At 35.5% G+C, this 22,939-nt stretch overlaps 1 protein-coding gene across 4 annotated transcripts in view; it reads right to left on the minus strand.

Annotated features, from left to right (window-relative positions):
• SENP1 (SUMO specific peptidase 1) overlaps nucleotides 1-22,939 on the minus strand; it is a 72,390-nt gene that overhangs the window by 35,519 nt on the left and 13,932 nt on the right. For all 4 annotated transcript variants that reach the window (XM_072654512.1, XM_072654509.1, XM_072654511.1 and 1 more), the window contains exons 2-6: nucleotides 22,040-22,087; nucleotides 18,589-18,716; nucleotides 17,750-17,834; nucleotides 11,773-11,926; nucleotides 3,215-3,386 (exon numbers count right to left, since the gene is read on the minus strand). In XM_072654512.1, the coding sequence (XP_072510613.1) occupies nucleotides 3,215-3,386; nucleotides 11,773-11,926; nucleotides 17,750-17,834; nucleotides 18,589-18,716; nucleotides 22,040-22,043 (543 nt within the window). In that variant the 5' untranslated portion in view covers nucleotides 22,044-22,087. The remainder of the gene's footprint in view (nucleotides 1-3,214; nucleotides 3,387-11,772; nucleotides 11,927-17,749; nucleotides 17,835-18,588; nucleotides 18,717-22,039; nucleotides 22,088-22,939) is intronic.

Here is a 22,939-nt window from a genome sequence, read left to right on the forward strand (position 1 = left end):
TACCCACTATTGAATAAAACCCAGTGGCTCTCTCCTGTCTCCAGCATCAAAGCCCTTCATAACCTAGCCCTCTTCTACCTTTCCAGTCTTCTTATACCTTCCTCCCTATCAAGGTTTTATCTACTCTTCAATAATGATACTGACCTCCACTGTTCCACAAACTAGACTCCATTTCTCAGCTCCAGGAATTTTCTCTAACTGTTCTCCATGTCTGGAATGCTCTCCCTATTCATTTCCACCTACTGGCTTCCTAGGTGGTGAAGTGGATCAAGCACTGGGCCTCAAGTCAGGAAGTCTCATATTCCCCAAGTTCAAATCCAGCTTTAGATACTTACTAGCTGCATGACCTTGGGCAAGTCACTTATCCCTGTTTGCCTATTTCCTCATCTGTAAAATGAGCTGGAAAAGGAAATGGCAAATCATTCCAGGATCCTTGCCAAGGAAACCTCAAATGGGGTCACAAAGAGTCAGACATGACTGGAAACAACTGAGCAAAATCCCATATTTTACAGGAAGTCTTTCCAAATCTCTCTGAATTCTAGTGTTTTCCTTCTGTTAATTATCTTCTGTTTATCCTGTATATAGCTTCTTTGTATAAATTTGTTATTAGCCCTCCCCACTAGACTGTGAGCTCCTTGAGGATGGATATTGTCTTCTACATCTTTTTGTACCTCCAGAGCTTAGCACAGTGCCCAACACATAGTAGGTACTTAATAAATGTTCACTGATTGACTGTTCTGTCACTCTAGCCCTTTGATACCTTCTCTCCTAATTTCCTCCAGTTTTTAGCAGGCAACCAACAGAAATTACACCATTTACAATCAATGATATGGCAATTAATCATGTTTTGTTTTGCGACATCTCGTCACTATTCAACTCTTCCCTTATTTTTGACTTATCTTTCCAACTAGATCTTTGAGGACAGGATTCACATTCCAGAGAATGATGCAACAAAGAGAAAGGAGTCAAAAGACTAGTGGTTTTCTCACATAACTATTATTAGCACTAACAATAATTCCTTCCATTTACAAACTTACGAACTGTTTCCACATACACTATTAAATTTAGTTCTCACAATAACCCAGAGATAGTGAGTCCAAGTGCTCCAATCTTATAGCTGAAGAAACTGAGATTTAGAGAAGTTAAATGACTTGTACAAAGTTACTACCCAAATAAGTGTAGGAGGCAAGATTTGAATCCAGGTCTTGAGAAAGACAGTATAGAACTCTTTCCATTAAACTACACTGTGTGACCTTGGGTAAGTCCCTTAACTAGTCTCAATTTCAATACCTTATCTAAAAAACTAGGATAAAACCTATCCTGTCTCCCTCAAGAAGTTGTCATGAGAATTACACAAGATAATGTATGTGAAAGCACTCTTAAAATTATAAAATATTATGCAAACATACCTTACATATCTTTATATCTTATGCTTACATATCTTTATACTGGTCTAACACATAGCCTTACACATAGTAAGTATTCAGAAATTATCTGACAACTGCATACTATATTTCCTTTCATGCAGTTGTTAATCAAATCATAATCACAGGCTTTTGGTTAACATTTGCTGAATGTCCATAAAGAACTGAATGCTGAACAGAATACTCACAACATCCAAAGAAATATAACAGCCCATGGTCACAAAAGGTTCTAATTCTCAAGTATGATGACACACAAACACACACATACGTATACCTTTTCCTTCTTTTTGGGGAACAAAGGGCTGGGGGAGCAGGGACTACTGGATTTCACTTCTTTTCTTTTTCTTTATGTTGAGTTTTTTAGAGATAGAATGAGAGTGAAAGTCATTTAACAGAGATGACATCTAACTCACTTAGCCTATTAGGTTTCAAAAGAAGCAAGGTTAAAGTAAAATCCTAAATGAGAGAAGGGAAGTGATTTGATATATGCAACATTGCTCAAGTGAGAAGAGAAAATTCAGTGAAATCTGTCATCCAGAAAACCAAAAGAAATGGAGGCAACAGAGAAAATAAGGACCCACCCAAAATACATCTTTGATTTTTTCAGAAAATGTGAATGGCAGCTGGGGCGGTTATGAGAAAGGAGAAACATGGGAAGGCTAGAAAGATGAACATGACACAATAGAAAACAGAAAGGAATGAGATTAGGTACTTTTCATAACTATGGCTGGAGAAAAAAATTGTCTTTCTTCAAGAAAAGTTTATTGAACACCTAGGCATACAAAATGCTTTACAAAAGAACTACTGACTTAGGAAATGACAATAAACTTAAAAAGTTTTCAAAAGAAGATTTTCAAGCTACTAGCAATCACATGAAAGAGCAACAAAAATCACTAATAAGAGAAATATAAAGTAAAACCTATATCCAGCAAGCTGGCAAAGATGAAAAAAAGAGAGAAATGGTCAATACTGGAAGGGCTGCAGGAACACAAACACATTAATACACTGTTGGTGGAGTTGTGAATTGTTCTAATCACTCTGAAAAGAAATATGAAATAATGCTAAGAAAGTCACTAAAATGTCCATAATCTTTGACCCCAAAATTTTACTGCTAGGCATATACTCTACAGAAATAAAAGGCAGAAAGAACAGTTTCAGATGAGCCAAATTATTCATTACAGCACTTTTTGTGGTGTCAAAGAAAGGGAAACAAAGTCAATGCCCTTCATCTGGAGACTGGTTAAATAAACTGAGAGAGATAAATGTGATACAATGACACATTATAAGCAATGTGTAAGCTGCTGTAAGCAACGATGAATACGAAGAATTCAGAGAAAGACACAAAGATTTATATAAACTGATACAGAATGAAGTAAGCAGAACCAGAAAAACAACATACAAGAGTACCAACAATGTAAATGAAAAGAACAAAAGAAAACAAAACTGAACAAGGGTCACTATTAATGACCAAGTCTGAACCGAGAGGGAATCAAGAGGAGAGGGATTGGCTGCAGAATACTGTAGAGAGGGTCAGACGTAAACAGTTTATTAGTCGGCTTTGCTGAACTGATTTTTTTCCTCCTTTTTAACTTTTTACTATAAGAAAAGGCTCACTATGTAAGGGAAGGGAGGAAAGATTTAGAAATGAATGTAATTTCAAAACAAAAGACATCATGAAAAATAAGTATAAAATTAACATAACAGAAATGATGAGAAACAAAGACAAACGGAGATCAGATAGTTAAGTGAGGGAAAAGATCATAGCTATGAATACCGACAGCTTTTCTTACCTCTTCTGCTGTACTAATATATCGCCTCTGGGTTTTCTTCGGGCTTAAGAGGTTACGACGACATGAACTACTCCATGATGGACTGCTAACAGGCTTAATAGGAAAGGTTTTTTCATATGCAGACATATGACAGTGATGGTTTGACTTTCCAACAAAAGTGTTTGACATTCCACTGTGAAAAGAAATTATGGCAAAAAAAAATTAGTTGACAATTACAAAAGATAAGATTAAAAATTATTGTTTGTTTTCTCCTGGAAAAAACATAATTCAACCCAATGCAATGGTATTTAATGAACCATATCCATCATACACTTGTGAAGTGGCTAGTCAGATCACACTTAAGCATATACATGCACACATGTGTACACACACATATTTCTTCATGACCACCTCACTCTGTACCTCAATTTTTTGGATAAATTAAAGATGAAGGAAACAAAATGGAAAAATCTAAAGACCTGGATTCCAATCCCAGCTCTTCCAATTATTATTTGTGTGGTGCTGTTCAAATTTATGATTTTGTATGAACATGAGTGAGAGACATTTAGTTTCTTCACCTGGAAAATGAGGAGGCTGGACAAGATGGCCAAAGAGCACGAATTATAAAGTCAGGATGACCTGACTTCAAATCTCATCTCTGCATCTTACAATCTGCATGACCTTGGGCAACTCACTGAATAGCCCTGGGTCTTAGGATTCTCATCTGTACAATAAGGGAATTAGTTTAGATGATCTCTGAGTCCCTTTCAACTGTAGATTTATGATCTGCTCCAGCACTGCAACTAAGATGGAAAAAAGAACTGCAAAAATTTCCTGAGAGGCAACACCAGAGGGCGCCCAAGCCTTCCTCAAAAACAAAACCGCTTTATTTCTTTGTATCACAGTCATTCTCATCTTATTATTCACTCCCTTTAGGTAACTATTCTGATATAGCTCATGTTCCTCAAGTCACAGATTTAATGCTTTCAAGTATCTCCCATCTAAAGAATATCCCTGTCAAACTAGAATTCCACTCTTGTCAATCACAAAGAAGGCCAGGTAATACAGAATAGTTTATATTCTTTATCCTGCCCAGAGAGAGCTGAACGAAATAAAACATCCTTATGGGCAGCACCAATCAAGTCTTACTTATAAGACTGAGCCAATGTCTCTGTATGCTCTTTTTCATCTGTTTTCACCCTATACAAGATGCCTGCCCATTAGCTAAGGACTCAGAAAAAGGCTACACATCTGACTAAATCACAATTAGCACAGCATCAGAGCTAATACAAAATTAATTGTTTAAATCAGTATATGCCACTGATTCCCCTGGTCTAAGGGAAATCAGGCTAAATTGGGAACAAGAGTTAAGAAATATGAAATACACTATCTCATTTCTATTCCACCCTTATCAACTCCTCATGACAATCAGTATCGAGTGTACAGAAGAAGGAGAGGAGGGGAGGAAAGGGATAGGTGAAGCTAGAAGAACTTAAGTATTGCTGCTTAAGAAAAATGTTAACATTCCCACACAGAGATATGGATGTTGTTGGAAAAGAATGGAACAAGAGCAGGTGGCAAAGTTAGAGCAAAATGTCTACCCTAGTGAATATATGAAGGTCTTAAATTATATCGATTTGTAAGATTTTTTATTTCTTATTTGCTCTAAAGTTAAAGAATATTTCACCGAAAAAATAGTTTATAGGTAAATGGCCATCAATGCTAATCAAGAAAGTACAACCTCCTACAATAAGAAGACAGAATTATCTTGTCATCACCCAAAGGCCCATCACCAAAGCAGAATTTTGGAAGCTATCATACTACACACTCAGGCAAAAAAAAAAAAAAAAGGTTTTAGTTAAGCAATTTTTCCATTGGATAAATTGTCAAAGTTGAGAACAAACAGTTCTCAAAAGGAGAATTGCAAACTATTAACAATCACTAATAAGAGAAATATAAAGCAAAACCTATATCCAGCAAGCTGGCAAATCAATGAAACAGAGGACTTCCAAGCATTCTTGTGGAAAAGACCAGAGCTGAATAGAAAATTTGACTTTCAAAAACAAGAATCAAGAGAAACATGAAAAGGTAAACAGGAAAGAAGCCATAAGGAACTGTTTACTACATTCCTACATGGAAAGATTATATTTGTAACTCATGAGACTTTTCTCAGTATTATGGTAGCTAGAGGGAATACACACACGTATATATGTGTGTATATTATATATGTGTAGGTATGTGTATATGTACACATGTGTGTATATGCATGTATATATGTATGTATGTATGTATATGTATATAGACAGAGGACACAGGATGAGCTGAATATGAAGGGAGGAGATCTGAAAAATAAAATTAAGTGTTGAAAGGAGAGAAGAAGAAAGGGAGATGTAGAATGTAGCAAAGCATCTCACATATAAGAAGCAAGAAAGAGTTTTTACAATGGAGGGGAAGAAGGGAGAAGTGAGAGGGAATAAGGATTTGGCATAAGGAGGAAATAACACACATTCAATTGGGTATGGAAATCCATCTTACCCTACAGGAAGGCAGAGGGGAAAGAAATAGGAGAGGGAGGATAATAGAAAGGATAGCAGATTGGGGGAAGGGGTAATCAGAAGCAAATACTACTGTGGGGGCGGCAGGTCAAGAGAGAAAACGGAATACATGGAGGGCAGGACAGGACAGAGGGACTGCTTTGTAACATGACTGTTATGGAAGTGCTCTGCATGGCTACACATGTATGACCTATTATACTGAATTGCTTGCTTTTTCAATGAGGGTGGGTGGGAAGAGAGGAAGGGAAAGAATGTGGAACTCAAAGCTTCAAAAAGGAATGTTAAAAATTGTGTGTGCATGCAACTGGGAAATAAGCTGCATAGGCAATGGGGTATAGAAATCTATCTCGCCCTACAGGAAAATAGAGGAGAGTGGGACAGGAAAAGGGGGGGGGGATAGAAGGGAGGGCAGATTGGAGAAAGGAGTGGTTGGAGTGCACACTGTCCTGGCGTGAAGAGATGGGGAGAAAATCTGGAATTTAAAATCTTGTGGAAGTGAATGCTGAAAACTGAAAATAAATGGATTATATTAAAAAAAAGAAAAAAAGTAATTATCAAGGAAAATTGCCCTGATATTCTAAAACCAGAGGGCAAAATAGGCACTGAAAGAATCCATTCATCACCTTAGGAAAGAAAATTCAAAATAAAAACTTCAAAGAATATTATAGCCAAAATTCAGAACTATCAAGTCAAGGAAAATATATTGCAAGTGGCCAGAAAGAAATAATTCAAATATTGAAACCACAATCAGGATTACTCAGGACTTAGCAGCTGCGACATTAAAAGATCAGAGGTTATAGAACATGATATTCTGGAAGGCAAAGGAACTAGAACCACAACCAAGAATATTTACCCCACACAATTAAGCATAATACATCAATGGAAAAAAATGGTTATTCAATGAAATAGAAGGATTTCACGCTTTCATAAGGAGATCAGAACTAAACCAAAAATTTCATCTCCAGTATCAAGACCCAAGAGAAGCATAAACAGGTAAAAAGAGAAAAGAAACATAAAGGATTCAACCGAGCTGAATTGTTTACTTCCCTACATAGGAAGATGATACTTGTAATTCTCAGAAATTGTATTATTAATAGTACAGCTGAAAGGAAAGTACATAGACAGAGGGTATGGGTATAAGGTGAATTTGAGGAAATAATATAAAATAATTAAGGGATGAAAAAGAGGAGTACATTGGGTGCAGAAGGAAGAGAGAGGCAGAATGGAGTAAATTATTTCACATGAAAAGGCTCGAAAGACCTATTACAGTGGAGGGGAAGATGGAAGGGTGGACAATAAGCAACACTTGAACCTTTCTCTCATCAGTATTGGCTCAAAGATGGAATCGTATACACAATCAGTAGAATGTAGAAATCTAAATTTCCCAACAGGGAAATAAGAGAGGAGGAGAGCAAGTAAATGGGGACAGGGTGGGGCTTGACAGAAGGGGGGGCAATTCAGGGGAGGTGGTAGACAGAAGCAAAATACTAGTGAGCAGGGAAAGTGTGAAAGGAAAGAGAGGACAAACAGGAGGAAAAATAGGATGGAGGGAAATACACAGTAATCATAACTGTGAACTGAATGGGTGAACTCTCCTATTAAACAGAAACAGATGGAAAAATGGATCAAAAACCAGAATCCTACAATATGCTGTTTACAAGAAACACACTTGGAGCAGAGAGACACACAAAGAGTAAAGGTAAGGGGCTAGAGCAGAATCTATTACGCTTCAGTTGAAGTAAAAAAAAAAAAGCAGGAGTAGTAATTCTGATCTCAGACAAACTGAATGCAAAACAGACCTAATTTTAAAAAGATAAGGAAGGAAATTACATCTTGCTAAACGGTACAATAAACAATGAAGCAATATCAATACTAAATATGCATGTACCAAACATACAGCATCCAAATTCTTAAAAGGAGAAGTTGGGTGAGTTATAGGAAGAAATAGACAGCAAAACTATACCTCAACTGTCCCCTCTCAGAACTCGATAAATCCAACCAAAAAAGCAACAACAAAGAAACTATGAAGGTAAATATAACATCAGAAAAGTTAGACAGGCCTTTGGAGAAAAACTGATGGGAGCAGAAAGGAATATACCTTTTTCTCAGCAGCACATGGCACCTACATAAAAACTGACCATGTATCAGGGCATAAAAACCTCAAAATCCAATGCAGAAGGGCAGAAATATTAAATATTCTTTTTGGATCATAATTCAATGAAAATTACATTCAACAAAAAGCAGTAGAAAAGTAGATTAAAATCTTAGGGGAAAAACTTAGGGGAAAATTTACTTCTCTAAATTCTTACATCAACAAAATAGAAAAAGAACAAATCATTGGGCATGCAAATAAAAAAAATAAATAAATTAAAAATCCCCAGTTAAGCACCAAATTGGAAATCCTGAAAATCAAAGGTGAAATTAATTAGACTGAAAGTAAAAAAAACTGTTGAACTAATAAATAAAACTAGGAGCTGGTTTTATGAAAAAACCAATAAGCTACATAAATCATTGGTCAATTTGATTTAAAAAAAGGAATATTCAGTATCAAAAATGAAAAGGGTATTTCACCCTTTTTTCACCACCAATAAAAAAGAAATTAAAGTAATCATTAGGAAATATCTTGCCCAATTATATGCCAATAAATCTGACAATATGAGTGAAATCAATGAATATTTATGAAAATATAAATTACCCAGATTAAGAGATCAGGAAATAGAATGCCTAAATAACCCCATCTTAGAAAAGAAATTGAAAAAGCCTTGATGAACTCCCTAAGAAAAAAATACCTAGGGCCAGATGGATTCACAAGTGAATCCCACTAAATATTCAAAGAATAATTAATTCCAATATTATAAAAACTATTCTGAAGAACAGGTGAAGGAGTACTACCAAACTCCTTTTATGACACAAATATGGTGCTGATACCTAAACCAAGGAAGAGCTAAGGCAGAGAAATAAAATTATAGACAAATTTCCCTAATGAATATTGATGCAAAAATTTTGAACAAAATACTAAAAAGATTATTACAGCAAAATATCTCAAGGATTATACTCTATGACCAGGTGGGATTTATACCAGTAATGCAGAGTTGGTACAATATTAGAAAAACTATCAACATAATTGGCCATATCAATAACAAAACCAACAAAATCATGATTATCTCAATAGATGCTGAAAAAGCTTCTGATAAAACATAGCACCCATCCTTGTTAAAAACAACAGAGAGCATAGGAATAAAGGGAACATTTCTTAAAATATTAAGCAGTATCTCTCCAAAATCATCAGCAGCATTATCTGTAATAATAAGCTAGAAGCCTTTCCAATAAGATGAGAGGTAAAGCAAGGATGCCCATTATCACCACTATTATTCAATATAGTACTTTTGTTAGCTACAGCAATAAGAAAAGGAAGTCAAAGGAATTAGAACAGGCAATGAAGAAACAAAATGAACACTCTTTACAGATGATATGATGGTATACTTAGAGAACCCTAAAGAATCAATTAAGAAACTAGTTGAAATAATTAAAAACTTCAGCAAAGCTGTAGGATATAAGATAAACCCACAGAAATCATCAGCATTTGGGGACCAACAAAGCCCAGCAGCAAGAGAGAGAAAGAGAAATTACATTTAAAATAACTGTACAGGATATAAAATACTCGGGAGTCCACCTGCCAAGATAAACTCAGAAACTATATAAACAGAAATGCATAACACTTTTTACACAAATAAAGTCAGATCTAAACAACTGGAAAAATAACAGTTGCTCCTGGGTAGGCTGAGCCAACATAATAAAAATGACAATTCTGCCTAATTTACTTATTCAGTAATACTAATCAAACTATCAAAAAATAATTTGATAGAGCTAGAAAAAATAACAACAAAATTTATCTGAAAGAACAAAAGGTTAAGAATAAAAAGGAAATTAACGAAAAAAGATACAAAGAAAGGTAGTCTAGCAATACCAGATCTCAAACTATATTATAAAGCAGTAATCATTTATCAGGTACTGGCTAAGAAATAAGTGGTGGATCAGTAAAATAGATTAAGTACACAAGACATAGCAGTCAATGACCATAGTAACCCAGGGTCTGATGAACCTAAGAACTCACCATGTGATAAAAAAATTGCTAGAAAAACTTGAAAACAATAGGACACAAACTAGATACAGAACAACATCTCCCACAATATACTAAGATAAGGTGAAAACGGGTGCATGGTTTAGACATAAAGGGTGACACCATAAGCAAATGAGAAGAGTAAGGAATAGTCTACCTGTCAGATCTGTGGGGAAGGGAAGAATTCATGACCAAACAAGAGATAGAGACCATTACAAAATAGATAATTTTGATGATATTAAATAAAAAGGTTTTGCACAAACAAAACCAGTGCAACAAGAGTAGAAGGAAAGCAGAAAGCTGGGAAACAATCTCATTTCTCAAATATGTAGAGAAGTGAGTCAAATTTATAAGAATACAAGTCACTCTCCAATTGATAAATGTCAAAGGATATGAACAGGAAGTTTTTAGATGAAGAAATCAAAACTATCCATAGGTATATGAAGAAGCGTTCTAAATCACTACTGATTGCCTTTCTCTAAAAAGGCAAATTAAAACAACTCGAGTTACCACCTCATACCTATCAGATTGGGTAATATGCCAAAAAAAGAAAAATGATAAATTTGGAGAGGATGTGGGAAAACTGGGACACTGAAGCACTGTTGGGAAAGTTGTAAACTGATCCAACCATTCTGGAGAGCAATTTGGAACTATGCCCAAAGCGCAACCAAACAGTGCTTACCCTTTGATACAACACTACCACTACTAGGTCTATATCTCAAAGAGATCATAAAAAAGGGAAAAAAACCTACATGTACAAAAATATTTATAGCAGCCCTTTTCATAGTGGCAAAATAACTGGAAACTGAGGGGATGCCCATCAGTTGGAGAACAGCTGAACAAGCTGTGGTATGTCAATGTAATTGAATATTACTGTGCAATAAGAAATGATGAGAAGGCAGATTTCAAAAAAACCTGGAAAGACTTGTACAAACCGACACAAAGTGAAATGAGCAGAACAAGGAAAACACTGTACACAGTCTCAGCAACACTGTATGATGATCAGTTATGAATCACTCATCTCATCTCAGTAACACAACGATCCAAGAAAAAGAACTCACAAAGAACTCACAAAGGAAAATGCTATCCACATCCAGATAAAGAACTGACAGACTCTGAATGCAGATTAAAGCATGTTTTTTTCACTTACTTTATTCTCTTTTGTGTTTTTCTCCCCTTTAGATCTGTTTCTTCTTTCACAACTGTGACTAATATGAAATGTTTTACATGATAACATATGTATAATCTATATCAAATTGCCTATCATTTTTGGAAGAGGGGGAAGGGGAAGGCAGAAGAGAGGGAGAAAAATTTGGAACTCAAAATCTTACAAAAATGCTAAAAATTATCCTGACACGTAATTAAGAAAAAATATTATTAAAAAAATTTTGATAACTATTTCAATATAATTGGTAACTAGAATAAAGCTATTCTCTACAGCAGTCAAAGATGTCTTCCTATAAACTATCAGGTGAGCTGCAGTACCCTTTGTTCTAAACAAGGTCAAGTTGTTTAAATCATTTAAAGAACTGACTGGGTACATATGAGGAAGGAACTTGCAAAAAGTACTCATTTCTCTACTACAAGAACCACAGAGATTGACTTTGGTCAGTATCCAAAGTAATGATCTTGATCCTAAAGGAACTCTCATATACTTATGCACCATTAATAAGGTTTCCCCTAACTCATCCATACCTGAGGCTGATAGGGTTTGGCCTTTACCAAACTTAATAAAAAATAATTCTAATTATATGAAATTTAAGAATAAATTTGTCCCAACTCTCAACTCTAGACTCCAAAAATTCCTTCCTTCTAAAAAGTAACACTAAGAGCTACTTTGTATCAACCTTCTTCAAATCTGAGGTAGGACTGAAAGTAGTGTCTTACGTGGATAGGATACTAACCTGGAGGCTTTTCGAGTATCATGGTAATGACTTCGGCTGATTCTGGGTTTCTGTAAAGCTGAAGTTGGTGCAGGGGTGGAATTTCTCCAGTGGCCATTCACACTCTGACCAAATGTTCTTGGCTCAACCAGAAAACTGTCTGAGGAAAGGCTATCTAAAAGAGAAAAATTATATAAATCATAAAAAGACTATACCTGGTAGTCTGTACAAAATGCAATCACATTAACGTTCCAAGCAATGTGTTTATCTAAAGAAATCAAGTCTCAAATGCAGGCAATGTTTACTTCTGAAAACTACAGCTGATTCTCAGTCTTGCTAACCTAAAATCTGATGAAGATTAACCTTATTATGGGGACATGCCTTATCTATATTCAATGTGACTCTACGATGTCCAACCAAAGTCAATGTTTTACCCCAACTACATTTTGCAAGTAGCTGAATGTCTAAGGAGAATTTTAATTAAAATGAAAACTTAATGAGCAGCTGGTACCATTTCCTGTTTGTTAGGCACTGTCTTCTCCAACCAAGGACCTTCTACAGAGAGATGGTCTGCTAAACACTCTCTAAAGCAAAAGTAAACTCCGGCTATTGTACAACAGACATGACCTATCACCTGCACTGAAGACCTGCTACTACTCATCTTCAACCTGCTGAGGCACAGGACTATTAGTTGTATCACTCTGAGGACTGCTAATTATTGACCATGATTTCTCTGACCTATGGCTTGAAAAGAATAATGGCTCTGAAATCCCACCTCTGCAGTCATTTACTAATAGGTAAGTCAGTTTTCTCTTCTGCAAAATGAATGGCTGGGCCTAAATGACCTCTGAAGTCCCTTCCCACCTAGCACTAGAAAGACCAGAATTAGGAGCAGCAAGGTGAAGCAGCAGATAGAATGTCAGTCCTGGAATAAGGAAGACTCAAATTCAAATCCAGCCTCAGACATTTACTAGCTATGTGACCATGGGCAAAGCACTTCACTTAATCTGTTTGCCTCAGTTTCCTCATCTGTAAAATCAGGATAACAGCACTTACCTCCTGGGGTTGTAGTGAGGATCAAGTGAGATAACAATTTTAAATGACTTAGCACAGTACTTGGCACAAAGTAAGCACTCTATTAATGTTAGCCATAGGGGCAATTAGGTGGCACAGTGGATAGAGTGCTGGGCCTGGAGTTAGGAAGACTCCTCCTATTGAGTTCAAATCTGGTCTCAGACACTTACTAGTTGTGTGACCCTGGCCAAGTCATTTCACCCTGTTTGCCTCAGTTTCCTCATCTGGAAAATAAGTTGCAGAAGAAAATGGCAAACCACCCTAGCGTCCTTGCCAAGAAACCAAATGGGGTCATGAAGTGTTAGATGTGACTGAAAAATGACTTAACAACATTATTATTAGCTATTATTGTCTAAGGACAAAACTGCATCAATTGATATAACACTTTTTTTTATTCATAAGGTAAAGAAAATATAGTGGGATGGAATATTTTTCAGAGAAAAATTGTAACATGTTTAAAATTACTGGTATTTAGAGTATATTTATGGAGAAAGGAAAAATTATAGTACAATCGCTTTAAAAAATTGCATTAATTGACACTTAGTCCTTCAAGATAAAGCTAAATAAACCTTTGATTAATCTGCAACTCATCCAACAAAATCAGTTGATAAAGAATTTTCCTCTCTATTCAACTATGGTGGCCTCCGCTGTGTTGAATGTGAATGAGGTATGGACTTGGAGTCAGAAGACCTAGATTCAGAGCCCAGCCCTGGTGTTCAGTATCTGTGTGACTTTAGGTCAGTCATTTAAGTGCTCTGGGTCTCAGTTTCCTCATCTGCAAATCAGGGAGGGAAGATGAGATCACCTTTAAGGTCCACTCTACCTCTAAATTATATGATCTTATAGAATGGAAATACCAAAATGATTATTGTGGATTCATTTTCTAAACGTATTTACAAATCCAAGGTTTCCTTCACAGAATTTTTTCAAAATGCTACTATTTAGAATAGCACAAAATATTTTATCAATTAATCTTAGCTTAATGATAAGAAATCTGCATTAATGTGACTTCAAAATCTGATTGTAATATTTTTGTTCTTTGTGTTAAAGAAATCCCCAATACATATTTTCCTAAGACCTGTATCCATCTGTTGGTGTCATCTTCATGCAAAGCCAAAATAATAGAAGTCTCATAAAAAAATGCCATAAAATCAAATCCTAAAATGCACAGTAAAAGCACTGACCTTCATACCTCACACTCTTCTGTTTAAATCTAACCAAGAAATAGGCTCTAAGCACTGATGTCTATTTGAGGAATATGTCTGTCAAGACACCCAAATTATCCTGACAGGCATGAAATTTGAGACCAGGGCTGATGCAGTGACCTTCCTAACGGTATGTGATAGAAGGTTCAGCCTCAAAGAACATGATACCAGGGAGTCATCACGTCCAGAATTAGCTGGTTTGGGGTCTCATTGAAATCACAGGATTCTCTTCAGCTGTCAAAGCCAGACAAGGTCCACCAGGGAGCACCACCAACATTTAGCTTAGGAAGGGTTCTGATCTGGGATTCTGGCATTACTAAGAAGTCAAGAGTTGTAAATGTCATAGTTAAGATTACATATTAAGCAATAATTTGCCAAAGAGCTGAGTATCAATGGCTCCCTTTTTTGGAGGTGCGCTAAGTTTAGTATCCACTTAAAAACTACTGCAATAAATTATCTTAAAAGTAAATAGCATCCAAGAAGTCACTAAATTATATATAACCTTTGAACCAGGGATTCTACCACTAGGCCTATACCATGGAAAGATCAAAAAAAAAAAAGGTAAAGGACCCGCATGTGAAAAAATATAGCAGTTCTTTCCTTTAGGACAAAAAAACTGATAACAAAGAGGACACCTTTCAAATGGGAAAATGGATGAACACATTTTGACATATGAATGTAATGGAATATTATTGCATCACAAGAACATGACAAAGGGGATGGTTTTTAGAGAAACTAGAGAAAGTCTGCATGAACTGGTCCAAAGTGAAGTGAACAGAACCAGGAGAATAATTTATACAAAATCTTTGGAAGACTTAAGAATAATAAAGAAAAGGAAAGCAAAGGTCATTGAAGCATTTTTTTTCAACACACAGAACACCACAGAAGGAATTACAGACAAGCTAGAGAGCACTGAAAGATACATGTCAAATTTATTATATACCTAAAAAAAGGAATCAAGCTATATATAATAGAAATTCATAGTTTCATGAAATATTTTTTTCTGTTTCACATATATGGAAATGCTAACTTTACTTGTAAAGTTCAGAATTACTTTTTAAAAGCAAATGGTCTCATCTTAGTAAATGGTACTTTGACAGCCTAAAAGTTTAACGCGCTTTCAGAGCAATAACCTGCAGATCTAAGGCATATGTGCAAATTAAATCATTTTCATTCTGAGCTATCTTTCTTTGTCCAGAAAAAAAAAACTTTTGTCTTTTCATTTGTGGATTTAATCAAACTTAAAGTGATTTAAAGTGATTTAAAAATCTAAATTAGACATCTATACCTGACTCTAAGATTGAAATAATGTTATTATTTTCCTGTTATCAAAAATATTCTTTTGTTTTGTTCATTAAGAGCTCAGAAGTAGATTTTAAAAAACATGATAGGAAGAGGGACTAGACCTGTGAGCTCAATGGTATAGGGAATTCCTGAGTAGGGTTACTCCCTCTACGAAAGCAGGGATCTGGCACCTTCTTTTGCAACTTATGGTCTGAAGAGACCTGAGGAACTGATATTACCTAGGGTTAGACAGCCAGTATGTGTCACAGACAGAACTTGAATCTAAGTCTTCTTGGCTCCAAGGCCATTTATACAACCACTGCAGCATACTGTTTCCCTTTTTAAAATATTGGTCTCAAACTGATAAGAGAATTAGATTTTTAAAACTTGATTCAAGAAGACAAGTATAAACTCTCTGACTTACTACTAAAGTATAATAATTGTTATGACTCCAGGGTTCCCAGCTTACCCAAGTATATTTATATTTCAAATCAGCCATCAAGCATTTATTAAGCACCTACTATGTGCCAGGCACTGTGTTAAATGCAGGAGATACAAAGAAAGACAAAAAACAAAAATAAAAAGATAACCAAAAAAAAACCACCCAGTGCCTCTTCACAAAGAGTTCACAGTCCAACAAGGGAGATAACATGTTAATAGCTAACATGTACAAACAAGATATTTTCAGGATAAATTCGAGATAAGTAACAGAGCAAACACACTAGAATTAAGAGGGATTGGGAAAGGCTTCCAATGGAAAGTGGGATTGTAGCTGAGATTTGAAAGAAACCACACAAGATGGAGAGAAGCCAGAGATGAACAGGGAGAGCATTCTAAACATGGGAGCGAGTCAGTAAAAATGCTGAGAATTGAGAGATGGAATGTTTTATGCAATGAGGAGCAAGGAAAGAATCTCAGAATCAGAGAAGAAGCAAATATCAGAATGCAGTCATGATGACAAGACAGAGAAACCAAGGACCTCCATTTGGTCCAATCAACTGACAAGAAGCAAGGCCAAGGCAACTAGGGTAGTAATTACTAAAACAAATAAATAGGTCCAAAAGAAGTTGTAAAAACAAACAAACAAAAAATCCAGCAACAATGGATTGGAAATGGGCAGATTGAAGGAGAAATTTTAAAACAAATATACAGTTAACAAACAAGATTATAGAAAACAGTAAATGGGTAGGGTAATGTTATGAGGAAATATATTGTGGATTCAAAAGGAAACATTAATCTCACAAATCCTTTACTGACTGGTGAGTCAGCAGGACTGTGAAAAATTAGAATTTCAGAGTTGGACGAGATCTTCGAGATCATCTGGTTTAATCTCTTCATTTTGCATAACTAAAGCCCAGATAGGTCACATGATTTGCCCAACGTCATCTTTCCGACTAAGGGCAGTCTCAGAACTAGAATATGAAACTCCTGATTTCTAATTCAGTGCTCTCTCCTCTATATAGGCCAATTTAGAGGTCAACAGCTCTCCACTCTATCATGCTACTTCTCAGCATAGTTAGTATAACTCTTTTCTATGGGAGCATCAGTTAGGGGGAAGGCAGAACATAGGCTGGCAGGCAGGAAATAAGGACAACTCAGAAGAATGTAGGCACTTGCCAACCATGAAATGTATAATGATGAATTAAAAGGATTAGCTATGACAGGTGCTAGAAAGAATTTATGGCTAACGTGTCAATGAACAAGCTTGGGTCCAGGTAAAGCATCAGTATTTATGTTTAATTATTCCCATTTTTTTTTTTTGCAGTCCTCTTTCACTACAGTTTTTGAGGAATTTTTTTTTTTTTTTGAGATTTTCATTGCAAAGTTAAACCTTTTAAAATCCAGTTTCTCAAAGAACATACATAGATTTGGACAGGTCAAACAAACATTAAGTTTTAAATCTATGCCATGTTCTTTGTACATCACCAAAAAAAAAAAATTATAATTTTTTTCTAACTGCCACTGCTGTTCTCCCCACACAGAAATGGTGAATGGATTAGAATGGATTAGAAGAAAACTATCCAAACAGTTCGGTGGCACAGTGGATAGAGTGCTGGGCCTGGAATCAGTGGCCTCAGACATTTAACTAGTTGTGTAACCTTGGGCAAATCACTTAACCCTGTTTGCCTCAGTTTCCTCATTTGTAAAATGAGCTGGAGAAGGAAATGGCAAACAACTCCAGTATCTTTTCAAGAAAACCCCAAATGGGTCACAACTGATTGACCAAACATCTAAATAAAAACTAATTTAATTGTGACTTGAATTGAAAAATAGCAAACAAAATTAGAGTTTTCAAGTAATGTTTTAAGAGAGAAATGACACATCATTCTTGACAACTACTAAACTTTAAGTGATAGCAACTACAAACACCCTATCAGAAAGAAATATACGGTATATTAGAAGTGCATTTTATGACTCTAAGAAATGCATCATACCTGAATAATAATTTGGGTTATATACTGTACTCCTTGTGGAACAAGTAAAAGGTGGATCCGAATTTTCAGGTCTGGAAGGCAAACCCTATATAAAACAAAGAATTTTTTTTTAAAAATCAGATTTCTGATGGTAAGATATGAAGGAAGATACTTATATTAAAAGAAATTTTATTCATTAAGTGAGACTAAACCATGTTCAAAAGCAAGAAATTAAGCAAAAATCTGAAAAGGAAAAAAATGGTAGTTTGACCAAGTAATTATGGATACAAAAAATGAAGAAGAATGAATAATTCAAAATTTGTTTTAAGGTTTTATTTTAATTACAAGCATTCTCACCAGCAAAGTACATATCTCATGATAGCAAATGCATCCACTTATTTGAATAATGAATCTATTCTACATCCTTTGCTATAGCCTAAAGCATCAAAGGGAAAAATGTGGCTCACTAGCGGATACTACTTGCTTCCCAGAGGCTTTTGGGAAGACAATATTAGCCACAGTTCAATTACAAGTTCTCAGAACAGCTACATATGAACACATTCTCTTTATCGTTGCTCAGCAACTTTACTAATTTATTAGAGCACTTATGTTTATGCTATAATGTTCAGCAAGTATCTATTCAGAATGCAGCATGTTTCCTCAAAGTTTCTGCCCCAAAGAGTTCATAAGCAATTTGATACATGTTTCATCTGCAAAATATCAAACACTAAAATTCTCTCATTAATGTTCTTAATCTGTGAAAATTGATATAACAGTCATTTGGACAGAGAAATATAACAATATTTAAGAAAAATTTAAAAGAGAAAACATTTAAAATAAGTTGAGAAATGATTCCAAACCTGGTGGTCAGAAAGTGAAAGCTGGTTCCCTTGAAAACCTATCTCTGGCAGATGTGTTTTGAATATAGTGGTGTGGTTCACTAAAGTTATTTCTCTAGACTCCATCCTCATAGTATCAGAAATTTCATCTGAGGAAAAGAACACAAATTAGTCCATTTTATAGTATACCTCAATCTAAATTCTCTCCTGCTGAATCAAACCTTTTGCTATAACTTACTTTTTAAATTTTTTTATTGATGTTTTTTATGCCACAATCATAACCCCAGGAACCTCTCCCCATACCCATGACCCCCAAAACAAACAAATGATAAATTTTAAAAAAGAACTAATTTTTGGATACAACATAATTTAAGTGATTTCCAAAGATGATGTTATGAAACAATTCTACAATTAAATAGAGTCTCTCTCTCTAGCTACAATAACCACTAGCAACCCATCTTAATTTTAGCAAGAAAAAGGATCAAGTGCAGAAACTGGTCTACTTACAAATAGGGAATACCATAGGCAAAGTAGCAGAACCTTTAGAGTACACAAAATGCTATATTCAAGCCTAAAAACTAAGTATGTTATTAAAGTATGTTATTAAAAAAAACTAAGTATATTATTTAAAATCTTCCCCCAAAAAACTCCCATACTTCTGCATTTCAATAAAAAATAAATAATTCTATTTACTCATTTTTAAACTCTATGCTATTGAAATTTTTTAAAGTATGGAATGAATCTTTTTTGTTGTTTTCTTTTATAACTTGCATCTGTTTCTCTGATTTTCTTTAAGATTTTCTTTATAATAAGTATATCTCTAGGGCACAACTGTGGCTTAACAAATTAAATTACATCAGCTAATCACCAATACAGAGTAAGGCCACTACTTCTGCTACAAAATAATAAATTCAGTTAGACACACAGAGGAAATAGAAGCAAGGACAGGTAACTAAGGGCAAATACAAAAGAGTAAAAATGGTTATCATGAATCCTACAGCTAAGAAGTTGGTGGTGAATACTAAAGAGGACAGAAAGAAGCTTTCTAGCTATAATAGGACAGAAATGATCAAAAAAGGGGAAAAGACCACTGCTCAGTGAGGATGGAATGGCAAAGAAAAATAAAAAAGACAGAAGTATCCAACCTTTGCTTTGCCTCCATCTTCTCTACCAAGAAAAAAACACCTTTGGACTATGAAAGATAAAATCAAAATGATTAACAGGAAGGTGAAATGCACATACAGTACTGACTATGAAATAAAAAAATAGACAGTAATCTTCATATGATAAGCAGCTGGGCTTGACCAATTCGTGGCAAAACTCTACAATGTATGACTTTAGGAAGAGAAGTGGTACTCTAAGAGTAAGCACTGCTTCATCAATAGGTCATGGAAGACGAATCTCATTCCCTGCTTTGTTACTCAATCAAGGGAATAACACTGATAGTGAATGCTGGGATTCCTTCAAGGCATTTGCTAAAGTTTCTTACAATATCCCACTGGACAAAATAGAGAGATTTGGGTTAAATGACAGTGTAGTTAGGTAGGTTCTGAATTGTTTGAATAGTTGGAGCCAAAGAATAAGGAATAAAGGGTCTACAACAACCTGAAAAGAGGTTTACAGTGGAGTGTTCCAGCAACTTTTCCTGGGCCCTGTACAATATTTTTTATAGTCGTATTGAATGAAAGTACAATAGTTTACTTGTCCAACGGGCAAATGACAGAAAGCTGGGAAGAAAAGTTAGTATGTTAGGAAACAGAGATGGGTTCTAAAAAGCTATCAACAGAATAGAATGATGGGCTGAATCAAAGAAGAAAAAAATGGTTAAGGATAAATGTCCAATCTTGTCCTTAGATTCAAAAGTAACCTGTACAAGGATAGAACAAGGGAAGCATGGTCAAAAACCAGTGTGTATAAAAGAGTTCTGGGAGTTGGAGCGAACTGCAAGCTCAATTAGTTAGCACTGTGACATGACAGCCAAATGGCATGTCAAAATCTATCTTAGACTGCATTAATAAAGGCAGAGTACCTTAAGGAAGATGGTGGTCTCCGTCATGCAGTGTCCTATTTAAAATGTCTGAGGGCTTTGTTTAGTTCATGCCACATTTTAGGAAAGAAAACAACAACCTGAATGCAAAACGAGCAGAATCACTATGACAGCAAAGAGACTAAAGAGAACACTTACTAAGCTCAACGGAAAGAACTGTGTAGTCTTGAGAAGAAAAGGCACAGAAGCAACACCAGCTGTCTTCAAGTACCTCAGGGCAGTTATATGGAAAAGGGATTTTCTGCTTGGCCCTAGACGATGGGATCAAAGTAGATTGAGCTGTTTATCCAGAGAGAGTGGATTCCCCCTTCATTGGAGATCTATACGGGAAGGCTAAACACCTACTTGTTGAGGAAAATATTGAATAGGAAAGAATTCCTATTCAAGAAGTACTGTCCTGGATAACCTGGAGGTACCTTCCAACTCTGAAATTAGTTCTGTGACTCAGGTCTATTTGTTACTAACTAGATAGATGTGTGTTCATCCTTCGTTGCCAAAGAAGACCATACCATCAGAGAAATGGTGACATGACTTGCACTTGATTTTGTTTTGAGTGAGGAAGGGTTTTGCAGGTCACCAGCCTCACTTCTCCTCCAGAGGCATCTGAATCCAGTACCAGATATTCATCAGGATGAGGCAATTGGGGTTAAGTGACTTGCCCAAGGTCACACAGCTAGTGAGTGTCAAGAGTCTGAGGTGAGATTTGAAATCAGGTCCTCCTGACTCCTGAATTGGTGCTCTATCCACTGCACCACCTAGCTGCCCCAAACTAGATAGATGTTACTAACTAGATAACCTCAATTATTAAGAACCATGGAAATTCTATGAGAATAACAACCAACAATATGCTGGGGGAGAAGAGAAAGGAATTAAGAGGGAGGGAATGTTGGAAAAAGGAGGTGGAAGAGAAAACAATGAGAAAAAGAACAGAGAGGAAGTAAGGAGGGAACTAACATCACAGAAGATATGGTAAGTTATAATCTTACAGCTTTTTATAGCCAATCTCAAATTTCTTTCAAATTGGCTACCAGCAGATTCTTATATTGATCTCTTCTACAGATAAAAAAAAGAAGACTGCTATGAACCAAACAGTGGGAAATGTTATAGCCACAACAGTTCCCAAGACCATATAAACAGAATAAAAAATTCACATAAAGCAGATGATTTACTGTACTTTGCTTTTTTCTACAAGAGAAATTAGAAGATGCCTCTTAAAATGCTCTATTTAAAAACTCCTTATCAAAATGTGATTTGTGTACATATTAAGTAATGAGAACTGAAAAAGCACTTAAAATTACCATCAAGTACAAAGATATGAACCCTAGAACTATGAGAAAAGATCTGTCAGACTCCTGTTCTCTTATCTCTGGTGCAGCTGAGTTGTCATACGAGTTAACACTTCTACCTTCATATGGTTGTGCTTACCCATGTCAAGTCTTCTTACATCACATAATTCGAAGATGATACAGAGTCCTAGAAAAGATGGAACACAAAGGAATATTACATGTTGAATATAGTATGTATATATGTATACATACATGGTCACAATAGTAGCACAAGAATTCATAAGAGAATAAGTGAATCTTTGTGTTCTGTGCAAATAGTTAAAAGCAAAATCACCATAAGACAAGGGGGAACTGGCCCCATTTCCCTCAAATGCAAAATGGAGGGTAGGGCTGGATTAGGAGTTAATCTTTTTTGTGCCATGGACTCTTTTGGGAATCTGATGAAGTTTATGGATCCCTCCTCAGAAAAATGTTTTTAAATTTATAAAATAAAATACACACGATTACAAAGGAAACTATATTGAAATAGTTGTCAAGCATTTTTTTTTATAAATGGTCAAAGATATCAGATTAAGAACCCATGGACTAGATGGTCTTTTCTGAAGTTCCTTCCAACATCAGATCTATGATCCTATGATTCTATGATAAGAAAATGAAGGATCAGAAAGTAATAAAATTAAGCAGAGTAAAGTGAAAATATCTCATGCTACAAATGTGAAATCTAGAAAGGACATCAGAGATCACTAGTCCAACCTTCTCATTTTATAAATGAGGAAACTGAGAACCAGAGAGTTAGTTAAATAATCTATCTGCACTCACACAACTTGCATAAAGCTAAAAGGTCAAAATTAGAATTCAAGCCTTCTTACTTTTCATGGTCTAGTGTTCTTTACAATATATCAGACCAAGCCTACCATCTAATTCAGGCAGATTTATCTAAAATTGATGCTGAGGGACTTTCTTAGTTCATATACATATCTAATCATAAATTATACATAGAAAGGAAGATTGATAGACAGACAAAAGCCTGGCAGTGTTC

This window comes from Notamacropus eugenii, chromosome 3, assembly GCF_028372415.1.
Source record: "Notamacropus eugenii isolate mMacEug1 chromosome 3, mMacEug1.pri_v2, whole genome shotgun sequence".
Lineage (NCBI taxonomy): Eukaryota > Metazoa > Chordata > Mammalia > Diprotodontia > Macropodidae > Notamacropus > Notamacropus eugenii.